This window comes from Manihot esculenta, chromosome 8 (genome assembly GCF_001659605.2).
Source record: "Manihot esculenta cultivar AM560-2 chromosome 8, M.esculenta_v8, whole genome shotgun sequence".
Taxonomy (NCBI): domain Eukaryota; kingdom Viridiplantae; phylum Streptophyta; class Magnoliopsida; order Malpighiales; family Euphorbiaceae; genus Manihot; species Manihot esculenta.
The window spans coordinates 36,335,952-36,350,797 of NC_035168.2; the positions used below are offsets into that span (position 1 = coordinate 36,335,952).

At 31.8% G+C, this 14,846-nt stretch overlaps 2 protein-coding genes across 4 annotated transcripts; both read left to right on the forward strand.

The window, feature by feature from the left end:
- The first annotated feature begins 2,558 nt into the window (after positions 1 to 2,558).
- On the forward strand, positions 2,559 to 4,083 carry LOC110620543 (transcription factor bHLH94). The gene is made up of 3 exons (XM_021764333.2): positions 2,559 to 3,197; positions 3,297 to 3,707; positions 3,806 to 4,083. The coding sequence occupies exons 1-3, from the start codon at positions 2,688 to 2,690 to the stop codon at positions 3,902 to 3,904; spliced, it is 1,020 nt and encodes a 339-aa protein (XP_021620025.1). The 5' UTR covers positions 2,559 to 2,687; the 3' UTR covers positions 3,905 to 4,083.
- Positions 4,084 to 6,513: 2,430 nt separating this feature from the next.
- Positions 6,514 to 13,014, forward strand: LOC110620656 (kinesin-like protein KIN-1). 3 transcript variants are annotated; one of them, XM_021764463.2, is made up of 16 exons: positions 6,515 to 6,696; positions 7,079 to 7,230; positions 7,333 to 7,435; positions 7,671 to 7,714; positions 7,910 to 7,939; positions 8,037 to 8,159; positions 8,251 to 8,318; positions 8,438 to 8,519; positions 8,930 to 8,971; positions 9,051 to 9,084; positions 9,261 to 9,333; positions 9,406 to 9,625; positions 9,707 to 9,798; positions 11,762 to 11,876; positions 11,946 to 12,125; positions 12,569 to 13,014. In XM_021764463.2, the coding sequence occupies exons 2-16, from the start codon at positions 7,117 to 7,119 to the stop codon at positions 12,737 to 12,739; spliced, it is 1,491 nt and encodes a 496-aa protein (XP_021620155.1). In that variant the 5' UTR covers positions 6,515 to 6,696; positions 7,079 to 7,116; the 3' UTR covers positions 12,740 to 13,014. The 3 variants fall into 3 exon arrangements, with proteins under 3 accessions (XP_043814825.1, XP_021620155.1, XP_021620157.1); XM_021764465.2 differs by having other exon boundaries at positions 6,516 to 6,696; positions 8,251 to 8,276; positions 12,569 to 13,013; XM_043958890.1 differs by having other exon boundaries at positions 6,514 to 7,230.
- The last annotated feature ends 1,832 nt before the right edge of the window (positions 13,015 to 14,846 follow it).

Genomic DNA, 14,846 nt, shown 5'->3' on the forward strand with positions numbered 1-14,846 from the left:
AGGAAGAGCAGAAAACCTAGTGTACTTCTTTGTAACGTTGGATTTAAATTGAGGGGAGAATTATTATCAGATTTTTAGAAAATTTATTGCTTTATTTTTATTTTAAAATTGTTTAATTAAAATATTATTATATTTTATAAAATTAAATTCATTAAAAAAGTAAAAGTATATTGTACTTGTTAAGTGAATTATTACTAGATTCTTAAATTTTTTTAAAAAATATTATTTAATTTTTATTTTAAAATTATTTAATTAATTCGTTATTATATTTTTATAAAATTTAACTCTTAAAAAACTATTAATCTTATGACTATTTGCACAATTTAATATTTTAATTCTTTTGATATTAATTTTTTTAATTTTTAAAATCATTTGATCATAATTAAAATAAATTAACCAATAATATTTTAAAATGGAATGTAGATTTTATAATTAAAAAAATATTATTTAATTTTTATAATAAGAAAAAATTTATTAATTAATTTTTTAATTTCAAAAATATATTAAAATATATATAATATTTTAAAAAATTTACTATTTAATTTATCTATTAATTTTAATCGTTAAATATTTTATTATTTAATTTTTATAATTTTAAAAAAATTATTTGTTGATATTTTAAATTTTTAAAAATTTATTAATTAATTTTTTTATATGAGAAAAATTTTAAAATTTTTTAAAATATTTAACTATTAAAATTAATAAAAAAATTAATTAATAAAATTTTTAAAATATTAAAAATATTTTAATATATCTTTTAAAATTAAGAAATTAATTAATAAATTTTTATATATTTTAAAAATTAAATAATAATTTTCTATTTATAATATGGGATTCCGGGTATACATACGTTCATGTCTCTGACCGAATATGGGATTCCGGGTATACATACGTACATGTCCCGGACCGAATATGGGATTCCGGGTATACATACGTACACGTCTCTGACCGAATATGGGATTCCGGGTATACATACGTACATGTCTCTGACCGACCAAAGCAAAGCTACACAACTTTTTTTTGTGTGTGATGAAAACTGCAGGATTCTCTGCTTTCCCTGACTTTTTTTTTTTCACAATTCTCAAAGGTACCAGCTTCCTATTTCTCACTCGCCATCCACAATTTATTCTTTCTTTACAATTTATATTAAATTAATTAATTATAATAAATTTATATATATTTTTGTATAAATACTATTTACTTTTTAATTTAATTCTACTAAAAAAATATTTTCTTTAATAAAGTTTAACTACTTGTAATAATGATGCTATTTTATTTCGATAATTGCTGTTCAATCATATATTTTATTTTGATATTTGCTGTTGAATTATATATTTTAATTATTTTTATTTCTTCACTGACGTGATTGAAAATGAGTTAAAAATAATTTATTTTTTTATAAAAAAATAAAAAAATTTACTATTTAAAAAGAAAAAAGAATAAATAAATTATTTAAATTTAAAAAGATAGCGTATCAATGTAAATTTTGTATTCTGTATATATTTTATTTTTATTATGTAAAAATATAAATTTAATTAATAAATTTTTTAAAAGTTTAATTAATATCGACTAATAAATAAAAAATTAAATGATTATAGACGTAATGAAATTTATTGTATAATATTTTTTAATAATACTTTAAATATCATGTTACGAAAAATTTAACAAATTTATAAAATAGCGAGTTTTTTATTATTTCGAATATCGATTATTATGATAAATCGAATACCTTTTTTATAAATGAAATTTGTGTTACTGAGTGTCATGATTTATTAAAATTTTATCATATATTCCATTAGATGATAACAATTTATCATATGTTTTGGATGAATATAGTATCATATCATTTAATTTAATTATTTTTTAAAAATTATAATTTATAATTGCTCTAATTAATTATTTACTAATTAAAATAAAACCCTACATATACACATTCTGATTTCATTGTTTTTCTTTGAAATCAATTCATTTTCTTAGTCAAGATTGTGGATAAAGATATTTATTTAATACATACTCAAATCTGTGCGAGAAAAAATCAATAATGATAAAGTAGCTAGCAAGTATTTAAAATACAATTCACTGATTAATTACATATGCTCCAACCCGTCATGTCAATTTCAGTAAGAATTAATTGAATATAGAAAAAAAAAAGTAAAAGAAAAAAAAAGAAAAGAAGTATTTTTATATCTTTATCATAGGAAACATGAATGATGTTCATATCAAATTTTGTCTCGATTGAGTTATTTTCCCATTTCTTAAACATCATTTTCAGCCCTTATTCTCTATTTTATTTATCTATTGAATTAAAGGAAATTAAATTCATATATATACATATTAGAAATAAAGAAATAATTACAATATTTTATTAATAAATAACTGATTATTTAATGATTGATAATTTATTTTATTAATTTTTTTATGTAATTTAATCAGTAAATTTTATTATTATTTTTTATTTTTATTTACCAAATTTTAATTAAAATTCAATACTATTTCACGTGCAACATATCCTGTAGATTTTGATGAGTAATAAGGTCTTTAAAAGCTGAGTTTCTTCATCCATACAACACCCAAAAAGCAAACGCTTCTGTTTTTGGGGTTTCTGTAAAATTCGCTATGTGTTGCATTTAAACAACAAAAGTTTAAATATTTTTTTTTTCTTACCAGAGAAAAACAGAAAGAAAGGGATGGCACTAGAGGCTGTGGTCTATCAACAAGACCTGTTTGGTCATAGTAGCAAAGAAATCTACAACTTGTTAGGAGGGAATTGGAGCTATGACCATAGCCTGCTGGAAAAGGAAGATGACAAAGCCTGCTCTTTTGATAATTTTCTCGAGAACCAACCAGAAAGTTTCCTTCATGGGGATTGGAACTCTTCTCCACCACCTTCAGTGTTTCCTCATTTCACCGAAATGCTTCAAATTAACCCATCTCCAGATGCTAACAATGTCAACAATGGACTAACAACTTGTACTCCAGCTGCTACTGAATTGTTCCCTGATCATAACTTACTGGCTCACTCCTCATCAACCATGCCTGCTCGAGCCAAGAGACGCCGATCCCGGAGTAGAAAAAACAAAGAAGAGATCGAGAATCAGAGAATGACTCACATTGCTGTGGAGCGCAATCGAAGAAAGCAAATGAATGAGTACCTCTCCATTCTTCGATCTTTAATGCCTGAGTCTTACGTTCAAAGGGTATCTCTCACTTTCTCTTTCTTCTACTTTTATATTTTACAGAGTTCTCTTCTTTTTCTTTTTAAGTGATCACTGATTCTACTGGGATTATCGTACTAGGGTGACCAAGCATCAATCATTGGAGGAGCCATTAATTTCGTGAAGGAACTGGAGCAACGTTTGCAATCGCTTGCTGCCCAGAAAGAAACAAAGGAAAAATCTGATGGGGTTGAAGCTTCTTCACTGCCTTTCTCTGAATTCTTTACATTCCCACAGTACTCGACGAGTTCAACTCGGTGCGAAAACTCGGTGGCAGCAGTGAATGAAACAATGAGTACGACTCAGTCTACTAGTGTAGTTGATATAGAAGTAACCATGGTGGAGAGTCATGCAAATCTCAAAATAAGATCGAAAAGAAGACCAAAGCAGCTACTGAAGGTTGTTTCTGGGTTGCATGCTATGCGTCTGACGATCCTTCACCTTAACGTCACAACAATTCACCAAATCGTGCTTTATTCTCTGAGTGTCAAGGTTTGTTCATTGATTTTTATTTACTAAAAGAATGGAAAAAAAAGAACCAAAGAATTAAAAATTCAAAGCATTTTCTTTACTGTGTAATTTGCATGCAGATAGAAGATGATTGTAAGCTGAGTTCAGTGGATGAGATTGCCACAGCAGTGTATGAGATGCTAGGTAGGATTCAAGAGGAATGTTCTATGATGAATTGATAAAAATTTATTTTTCTTTTTGTAATTTGGTTATCTTTCTTTTTTAGCTTTGCCTTTAATTTCTTGATTTTTAGCTGCTGGCCTTTGAAAGGCTCACTGCAATTAATGTCTCATCTTAGTGTTAATTAACTTGTTCTGCTACTGCTCTAATCTGGAGATCTCCTTCTGCTTTTTTTTTTCCTGGGTTAATTAATAGAGATAATAAGCATTTTGTGTATGAGATGCTTGGTCAATTCAAACCTTCTTTCATGTTTTTCCAACAATAATTTTTATTTATTTTAAGTTATAATAATCTTGGAATATATATCAGCAATTTATAATGGGGTATATTCTCAAATGGGCCATGCATATGAAACTTTATGCCAATTGAGCCTTTCAAATCTGTCAATTCTGTGGATCATATGTTCCCCTATATCCGATTTTATTTCCTTAATTTAATTATAAGATTATTTAAAAAAATTCATTTTCATTTAGTATTAATTATACACAGTTGGTTTAGCAATTCAATTGAGTACCTGTCTTGTTATTTCAGTTTATGACACATCACTGGAAGATGTATAGATTTGTGTGGTTTGGAGTACTAGAATTCAAAGGCAAAGTCTTTATATTATGATTGTTTAATGAGTAAGAAGCATGCACACTCTGATAATGGAGATTTTCATCTGAGAAAAAGCTTCAAGCAAATCTGTCAAAAGCTTCATGAAGGTGAAGTACCAGAGAAAGCTGCTAATATAAATATATATACGTTTACAGCTTTTAGAAGAGCTAAGCTTTCTCAGAATCATTGCATCCTTTTAACATGGTTGAAAGATATGTATCGATATTCTGAATCAGAAGAGCAAAGGAAACCAGACAATGGTTAAAAAAAAATATTATTTTTTTTTTATAAATATTTGTAGCTAGCTAGAAATGGAGTGGACGGTGATCTGTGGCATCAAATCAAAATCATTTGTGCATTGAAGATGCATTATAGGGCCATGAAGACGTAAAAAGTTAATGGTAGAATCCCAAGGCAAAAAGTTGATGGGCTGGTGGCGATTGATCACCTTTAAGAAAACAGAATAAAAAGAGAATAATGTAACATTTTCATGATTGAGAATGGTTAAAACAGACAATTAACAATTATTATGTCTTATGTTTGGCTAATGCTTACATTAGACCATTGAGTAAATTTTGAACTTTTCCAGTTTGTAATGCTAAGTTCAATTCATTCTCTTTTCATTTTGATAAAATATAAAAGAAATTAGTTGAGCAGCAAACTTTGAAGGTTAGTAGTTTGAGCTTGCAGAGTCCAACTTTAACATGAAGATGAAGACAAAGATAGATTCACATGGTCATACAGTAAAAATGAGTATAATTAATAATGGGTTTAGTACTTGAGTTGCTTATAATGCCTTGTTTGGTTGGAGATACTGAGTTTGGAAATTTGAAGTTTTCAAAAAATATAAAAATTATTTCTGTTTGATTGATATTTTTTCAAGACTTTCTAAGAAATTAAGAGTTTTTCTTTTGCTAATAGAGAGGAAGTAATTTACTTATTTTAATTTAATTAAGAAATCAATTTATTATTTTAAGTTTTTTTTAATAAGCAATAATGTAATTAAAAAAAGAGAATATAGGACTGCAGAAAAGGCCATGTCTTGGCAATCATGTCTCAAGTGAGTGAATGGAAAATAAACAAGGGAGGATGTTTCTTACTGTGCAGCTTTACATGTGGGGCTATATAATTGTGGATGGTGTAATTTATTATTTATTATTATTATTATATTATTTCACATTTCATAAGAGAGAGTGCAAGTGTAATTAATTAAGCCTCCATGTATATGCATAAAAATATACTTTAGAGGATTTTTAGAAGATTCTAAGTTGTAAAACTGTAGGCCCCTCTATGCCTTCATATCTGTTTTTACCTATTTGTTTTCTAGTGAAAAATAGGCTTTAAAGATTCCAATTCAATTTTATCTCTCTTTTTATCACAGACATTTGTACTGTTTACCAATAGAAAATTGCTTTGTAAAAAAAAAAAGAGAGGAACACTGAAATCATTTAATAACTCAAGCACCACTGACATTAGGGATAAGCTTAAAGCATCCAAAAAGAAAAAAAATACAAAAAGAGATGCAAAGATTATAAAATTATATATTAGAATGAAATCAAGAAATAACAGCACAGATGATGATTTTGCGACTATTCATTATTATTTTATAACGTAAAGTTCATGTCTAAAGCTTTTAGAAACAAAAGCAAACACTACACATGGATAGGAGAAGGTAGAAAAAATCCACTGACACAGTCTATCAAGGCCCAAGCCCATCAACCTTGAGTTGAGCAGAAAGAAAACCATAGAATGTGATCGGATCTATGGGATTCATGCTACAATCATTGGGCTAAAGCTCATAATTGTCAAAGCACACCCCGACTGAGTTTTGGACCGAGACTCAAAGAAGTCTTGATACAAACCATTTTATCTATTTATTTATTAAATTTTTTATACATTTAAATGAAAGAATTTAATTAATTTTTAAAAGATAAAATCATAATCATAATTTCTTTAATTGAGAATAAAAAACAATTAACCCTGTGAAGCATTGAGTATCCGCTTCTATTGATGAGTGTCAGTAACGTTCAATAAAAAGAGCAAATAGAAAAATATATAAAGCAATTAATTTTGATTTTGTAAAGCTCAACCGACGGACTTCATTTTCACGCCTTTTGTTCTTTCCCGCCAATCGAAGATTCACAAGAACTGCGAGTTTCGTTTCTCTCCTTTTCCGTTTGGTTACTCAGAAATTGTAAGACAGTTCAAATTCTACAAATTGTAAAAGTTTTTTATTCTCTGCTCACCTGGACCTAATTTCCAGGATAGCAGAGACGAGATTATAATCTCTGAAAGACTTTCTGCATCTGAAATCTGGTCTTGCTTCATTTTCCTTCATTTTCTCTACAAACAAACAGAGTTCCGTAAGCTTATAGATCATCATAGCGTATATGATTATGGCTTATGAGGAATTTGAAATACGAGAATAAATTCTGTATTTCTTCGTTAGTTGTTAAGTACAGAATCAAACGTCTATCAGAACTTAACATCTAGATGTTATTTTCTCCATTTGAATTAATTAGTGATTGCGACTCCTCGTTTTGTTTTTTATTAATTTTATGACGATGTTTGAACAGAATCGTCCGACTATCGAGGTTTTGGGCGCAACAAACCGATGACAAATATTACGGTGTGTAGTCGCTTCAGACCTTTGAGCTCAAAAGAGAAAAGAGTTCATGGCGATAGTGTTTGCATTCGCAATATGGACACTGAAACTTTCATTTTCAAGGTCTTTTTTACCGCATTACTTTCTATCCAATAATCTATTGATCTGCATGCAGAGTTTATTGATCGATTGTTGCAGTGATACTGATTTCTTTGATGTTTGCAGGATGAGAAGGAAGAAGAGCTTGTCTTTAGTTTTGATAGAGTGTTTTATGAGGAAACTGTGCAAGCCGATGTCTATGAATTTCTGGCTCTCCCAATTGTTCGAGGTATATTATGGAATCCGTTTACATTTTTTTCCTACTATGATGTGAAGGTTCTGTTTTTAGCTCGAGCGTATACAGGATCAGTGAAGGGCCCAGAATTTTGGATCTTAGCTTATTCTTTATGTTTCAGTATCTTTATTAACTGGATTCATAACTAAAATTTTGAAGCTGTCTTACTTAAATCACCTGAGTTCGTGAATTACTGTTCTTATGCAATGTTTTAACGTAAATCAAGCAGGTGCTGTTAATGCAATTAATGGGACAATCATCACTTACGGACAGGTCAGATTTAGTTGATTGGGCAGAATTTCCATTTATATGTCCTGAAAATAAATCTCGTATGTCTAATAAATCCGTTATATGCCAAATTCTGGTGTAAGATCATACTGCACATGCAAAGATTGACATATTTCTATGTGGAATTTTGTTTATTTGTCTCACACTGTATTTCTTTTTTAATGGTACATATATTAAAAGACTGGAGCTGGGAAAACATACAGCATAGAGGTAACATGAAAATCCGATAAATATATTCCAGAAAGAAAAAAAAAACCAATACAGCTTAAAGTTCTCATCATGGTGAAAATTTGAACAAATTAATTAGGGGCCTAGCATCCTAGAAAGTGATGACCTGCAGAAAGGATTACTTCCAAGAGTAGTAGATGATCTCTTTGAGTGTGTCAAATCTGCTGACGAATCAGACAAGTATACAATCAAGTTGTCAATGGTATGAGACAGATTTCCTCTACATTGGACCCCTCGTTAGCGTGCCTACAATTGTCACTCACGAATATCTGTAAACTTTTTTCTGCCTTTAGGTAGAAATCTACATGGAGAAAATCAGGTGTGCATGCCCTGTATCCGTATTCAAGATTATGATTCCATTGTACACATCTTTGATTGTTCACCCCCACATGGTTGTTTTAGTGATCTTTTACTAAATCTGCTGTGATATTCTAATGCTTGCATTCTCACTACTGCGTGTTACTGCTCTCTGTTTTATAGGGATCTTCTTGATTTAACAAAGGACAACATATTGATAAAGGAAAGTAAAGTGCAAGGAATAATGTTATCTGGAGTAACGGAGGTGAGTATAGTTCTTGTACCACATGCAATGCTTAGATTTGACACTGATCTAGGAAAAAGTTTTGAACGTGCGGCCTTTCCTTTTTCTATTATTTTAATAGTTGAAATGGACATTTTAATTTTGCGATGTCTTTATCCACTTACATTTCCTTGCTTGACAAGCTGAGTGGCTACTCTCAGGTCAAGACTTAACATTAAGCCGTAGGCAACTAAAGAGTGCTTTTGGTTTTTTTTACCAACGGCAATACGCTACTCTTGTTTTGAAATTCGTATTGTGAACTCGTCATATATTCTGAGAAATAGCATTTCTTGACAGTAAACTGTAGCTTTTTGTCATATTGGAACATATGCATCTGTGACTTGCTTATTAAAGGTTTACTCACTCAGTGTGATTTCTCTTCCCTGTTCCAGATTTTTATTTCAGACCCAGCAGAAGCCTTACAAAGCTTGTCTGTAAGATGAAAATTTCCAGAGAGCTTTCTTTTCATTTTCAATCAATAGCCCAGCTTCTAATGTAGGCTTGACATTGCAGGGTGGGATAGCTAACAGAGCAGTTGGAGAGACTCGTATTCCTCTTTCTTTTTTTTCCTTAACATCAACTTTTGTTTTCTTTGTTTTCATCTGCGTAAAAAGAGCTAATGCAACTATACCGTCCACTATGCCCCTACCTTTCTTGGTGATTATAGTTACCAACTTTCACTTGAGTCTTTTAGAATTACTTTTGCAAACTTAACATGGATAGAAATGAATATGGCCAGCAGTAGAAGTCATTGTATCTACATATTCACGGTTCAGCTAGAACTGCCTGATAAGAGGTAGTTATCTGTTTTTGTGCCTGCCCCTAATGTTTCAATGAAATAATATTCAAATTTTGGTTCTGTTAGCAGGGTAAAAACTGGAAAAGTAATTCTTGTGGACTTGGCAGGCTCCGAGAAGGTAGAGAAAACTGGAGCTGAAGGGAAAGTTCTTGAAGAAGCCAAGACCATCAACAAATCTTTATCAGCGTTGGGAAATGTAATTAATGCTTTGACGTGTGGTCCGTCAACCAAAGCAAGTCACATCCCCTATCGTGATTCCAAGCTTACTCGGATTCTACAAGATGCTCTTGTTAGTTTTCGCCCCTACAATTCACAATACTGTTTTCTGTAGAACAATTTGTATGACAAGCTGCAGGTTCTTATCTTATAGGGAGGGAACTCGAGGACTGCATTACTGTGTTGTTGCTCACCAAGCCCTTCAAATGCAGCAGAAACTCTATCCACCCTTCGCTTTGGTGCAAGGTAGGCAAATCCGAATCTGCCTTTTTTTACCAAATAAGAAAGGTAATTAGAAGTGATCAAAAGGTAAAATAGAGATAGGATTGAGCTCATTAGATGTCTTCTATTTTCTTTTCGCTGTCTAAAGTAGAAAGTGAACAGGATGGCAGCTGTCTCACAACAGAGGATTGAGTAGATTACAGCAGCAGAAGATTGAGCAAGAATCAAGCAGAAGATTACACACAAATCACGGACGGTAAATCACGTATGTAAAGCTGTAGCTATTATGGAAGGCCAATTACATGTCTAAACTCAAGGAATACCGTTAGAACATTATCATCATCATCATGTATAGTGTATAAATATACGACCATGTATGTTATCTTTTTCAATTTTGGCACTACGAGTACCCTTTTTAAATTCAGACTTCCAATAGATTTATCTCCAGTATGTGTAATATCTAGTTTATTTCCATTTCCAACATACACAACATCATTACCTTTGTATGGTTTTATATGAGATAGTGTACCTGGATTGTTAGTCATGTGAGAGGTTGCTGTTGAGTCCATATACTGGGATGAATCATAGTCATTTGTGGTGAGTGTTGCTAGTGCTTGTGGCAGATTTTCAGTTTGATAAGAGTAATCAAACCTGTACCAACACTCAAGAGCAGTATGATTCATTTTACCACAAATTTGACAAGTAGGTTTGTCACCTTTTTCTTGTTGTTTGCCATTTGCACCTTTTTCTTTCATGAAATTGTTTGAGTTTGCATTGTAGCGACCAGCCGGGGTGAACCCTCTTCCTCTTGAGCTAAAACCCCCACGATTTCCTCTATTCGCTCTTCCTCGTCCACGTTGACTAACAAAGGCTTGATTATATTCAACATGATCTTTTTCTTCTTCCTTTTGAGTGTTGAGTGTCTGTTCATATCCCTGTAGAGCAAGTACAAATTGATTAAATGTGGCATATGGAGGTTTAGTTACCATGGCGAGGCGAAAATTCTCATATTTTGATCCCAATCCTCGTGCCAGTTGGAACACTTTGTCAAGGTCATCGACTGGTTTCTTGATAGCTGCAAGGTTGTCACAGATTGACTTAAACTCTTTCAGAAAAGAGTCTAAGGATTTTGATCCTTTCTTGATTGTCATCAGCATATTCTTTAAGAGTCCTTCCTTCTCAACTGTGATTGGCAGTAGTTGTTCTTCTAAGGAGCTCCACACATCATACACAGTGGAATCTTCTGTGACAGATGGCTGGACTTCCTCCTTGATTGTGCCAAGGAGCCATGAGATGATTAGACCATCGTTTGTGAGCCAGCTTATATAGTCTGGATTTGTCTTTCCATTCTCCGGTTGTTTTTCGGGTTTATCACCATTTTTCTCCAAATGGTGAAGCACTCCGAGACTGCGAGATAGGTGAAGAATTTGTGATCTCCACATCAAATAGTTGTTGGTGCCCAATTTGATAGATACCAAACTGGCGCACTCATGGAACGATTGCAACGTAAGCTTTGGTTCCTCCATAAACCTTCTTCCTTTTTGTTGTGGGATACTTTAAATTTGCTAGTTTTTCAAAGCTCTGATACCATGAAGAACTTTACAGAAATGTATGAATTGATGGAATTCATTGATTGAAAAAGATAACATACATGGTCGTATATTTATACACTATACATGATGATGATGATAATGTTCTAACGGTATTCCTTGAGTTTAGGCATGTAATTGGCCTTCCATAATAGCTACAGCTTTACATACGTGATTTACCGTCCGTGATTTGTGCGTAATCTTCTGCTTGATTCTTGCTCAATCTTCTGCTGCTGTAATCTACTCAATCCTCTGTTGTGAGACAGCTGCCATCCTGTTATCCTTATCAGAAAGAAGCTGTGCTGATTCTTTTAAATGAAAGGGTACTGGATTTTAAACCTTTTTTTGGGCACTTCATGACATCTGCATTTCATGTTTGTAATTTGACATTGTGGCAGGGCAAAACATATAAAGGCATCACCTACTGTTCATCGCAGCCAAGATAAACTTGCCAAAAAGCAGGGTGAAGTTGCTCCAAGTAAAGATGAATCATGTGACAGAATTCTAAATAGGGTAAGACTCTAAGTTGTCACTTTACTGTTCAAACTATATAATTTATTTAAGTAGATTCAGTTTATGCAGTTAAGGGAGAAATTGGATGTTGAAGATGTGGAGTTACTTGAGGAGTTATTCATACTGGAGGGAATATTATTTGATCCTAATTCAGTTGAGGATTTGGAATCAGCCTATGAAGATGTTACTCTACAAACAATTTCATCATTACAGCAGGCTGTAGAAGAGCTTGTGTTTACAATTGAGGAGGTAAGCAATGTACAAGAAGATTCCATATGCCCAATTTAAATTGATAATGATTTCTAGTTGTGATTACTATTCAACTCTTTCATGATTGCGGCTGTCAATACCATGTCTTCTAATTAAGATGTACAATTAAGTAGATGGATAAAACTAGGACATATAATCTGATATATTTTGAGCTTCTGCAAAATGCCTGTTGACAGTTATTCTGTCTCCACTCTCCATAAGTGTTCCTGATCGATGCTTTCACCAACTGTTTCACAAATAGAATTAATTAATATATTTGAGCAGTCTGGTACAAGTTCCAGGAGAGGTCATTCTTTCGTTCATGTTGCTTCGTAGAAATTTGACTTCATGCCAGAATTTATTGTTAAATAGATCAAATGTTATAGGCGTGCATGCGTGTATTTTCATACATGAAGTGTCATACATGAATATATGTATGCCAGCTTAAAAGTGAGAACAAGGCTCTTAAGGCCAGAATAGAAGTTGCTGAAAGGCTTAATGTTATGCCCAAGGAAGCTGGAGAAAATGCAAGTGTGATGAGAAAGATTTCAGATACTCTAAGTTTCTTCATCTCATGGGTCGGATCATTCCCTCTGGTTAGGATGCTGAAATGAAACTAACTACTCCACAAGTGTTTGCTTATAAGATATTAAAGAGTATGTTGCTTGATGGCGTTGGCTTGGCATTGGGATCGCTATTCAAGCATAGGAAGTAGTCATTACACAGCTTAATATCTGCTAATATCAACATGCCCACCCTGGGAATATATGTAATGGACATTGCTATTTCATCTAAATGCACATTGCATTAGACCATCTCTCATATTATATCCATGTTTTAATAGTCATTTTATTATACTTGCCTAGAAGGCCTAAATTGTTAATGAAGGTAAAAGTCATGGATCTTTTAATAAGTTTTTGAAAATATAAAGACTATCGTATATGACTCATAGCAATACTTGGAAATCAAATCATAAATCACCGTGAGTTCCTTTCAACAATTTAGGCCTTATTAAAACAAAATGTGCTTAGGTACACGTATGTATCTTATATAAGTGACACAAGAAACTTTTCATGCAAATAGGGGAATATTCTAATCCATTTTTCTCGAATAAAATGCCTTTTAGAGCTTATTTTCGGCTTTTTTTATGGAAAAAATAAGTTAAACTTTAAATCTTTTCATTGAAAAGGGCAAAAGGCTCTAATACTATATCAGAAATTTAGCAATTTAAAATTTCAATTTACTAGTAAGGACTACAAGAATAACTTTATATTTAACGGGGCATCTTTTGTGTCATACAACGCCAATCCCACGGTCATGCACAAGCTGATGCATTCTCTTGATGAAGCATCAAAATAAGAGAAGATGATGATGAGATTAAGAGTTAATTCTGTAGAAAGAATAGGTATTTATTGATGATGAGATTAAGTAGTTAATTCTGTAGAAAGAATAGGTATTTATTAATACAAGTCATGTCCGAAACAAGATACTATTTGGAAGGGGCACTGACAGTTTAAGCAGCAGTTATATTGGTCTTAATTAAAAAAATATTCTAAATTTTGGATTTTTTTAAAATTCCAAATCCGAAGTGCCGTTTTTTTGACTTTAAATGTTATTTTATTTAAGGTCAAACGTAGGCCCAATTTGGATGCCCTCCAAATTTCCTCTCAAACTCAATTTAGTCTAGATGATGTGATCCTAGGTATTCTACCTAAGTGTTCAGTTTTAGCTGGATGATGTGATCTTCTATCTACTAAGAATTTACATCAGTGTTGATTATAAGGGTAGCATTGGTGTGATCGTGTCCCCTCTAGCAAATATTATAAATTGTATAAAAAAAAAAAAAAAAAAAAAAACAGAGAGAGACAGTAACAAAATTGAGTTTAAGCCTAAGTGCTTGGCCTATAATTAAAAGCATAATAATTCACCTGATAGGTTCATCTTTAAGTCTCACGCTAAAAAAAGAGTTCAAACAACAGGTATCCAAAAACTAGCTATTTTTATGGTTCTAATTCTACCTCATAAAAGGAAAAATGGCTAACTGTTTGAAATCTTAGTTTATTATGTGGTGAGCAAGAGTAATGAAAGGTGCAGTTACTGTTGCTCTTTTTGACAACTGGGTATGTCTACTTAATGGCGTTTGATTCTCAGATTGAGATTTTGCTTCTGCAATCTGCAATTACAGTTTTCAAAACACTCAGAATATCAGTTCCTCAGACCACTAAGGATCACCTGTTCCATTATCATAGTTCTATTTAGTACAATTGCAAGTTTCTGTTCATCTGACTGTCGTGTAACAGAGAACTTATTTGCCATGCATCAAACTCTTAGATTATTCTGTCTCTGAATCCTTGTCTTCCTTTATACACTAACTTCTACTTTTAGACCTCTGCACTTCATCTATGGCACATAGACCATAACCATGCCTGAAAACGTGTTTTTTTCTTTTTCTTTTTCTTTTTTTTTTTTTTTGCCAGAAAAGATAAAACCATGTTGATATTTTTCTTAATTATCAAAGGTTGAAATTGGTATAAACTCCATTCGAGGCATCTCTTGCTTTATTGAGTAATAGAATCTAACAGTAACTTTTCTTTTGGGTTTACAAATATTTCTCAAGAAAAGTAAAGAATTATTATGTTTGTTGAAAATTTTATTTATAAGATTTTTTTAGTTTTGATATTTAAATTTAATATTAAATCTAATCGTTATGATTTTATTATA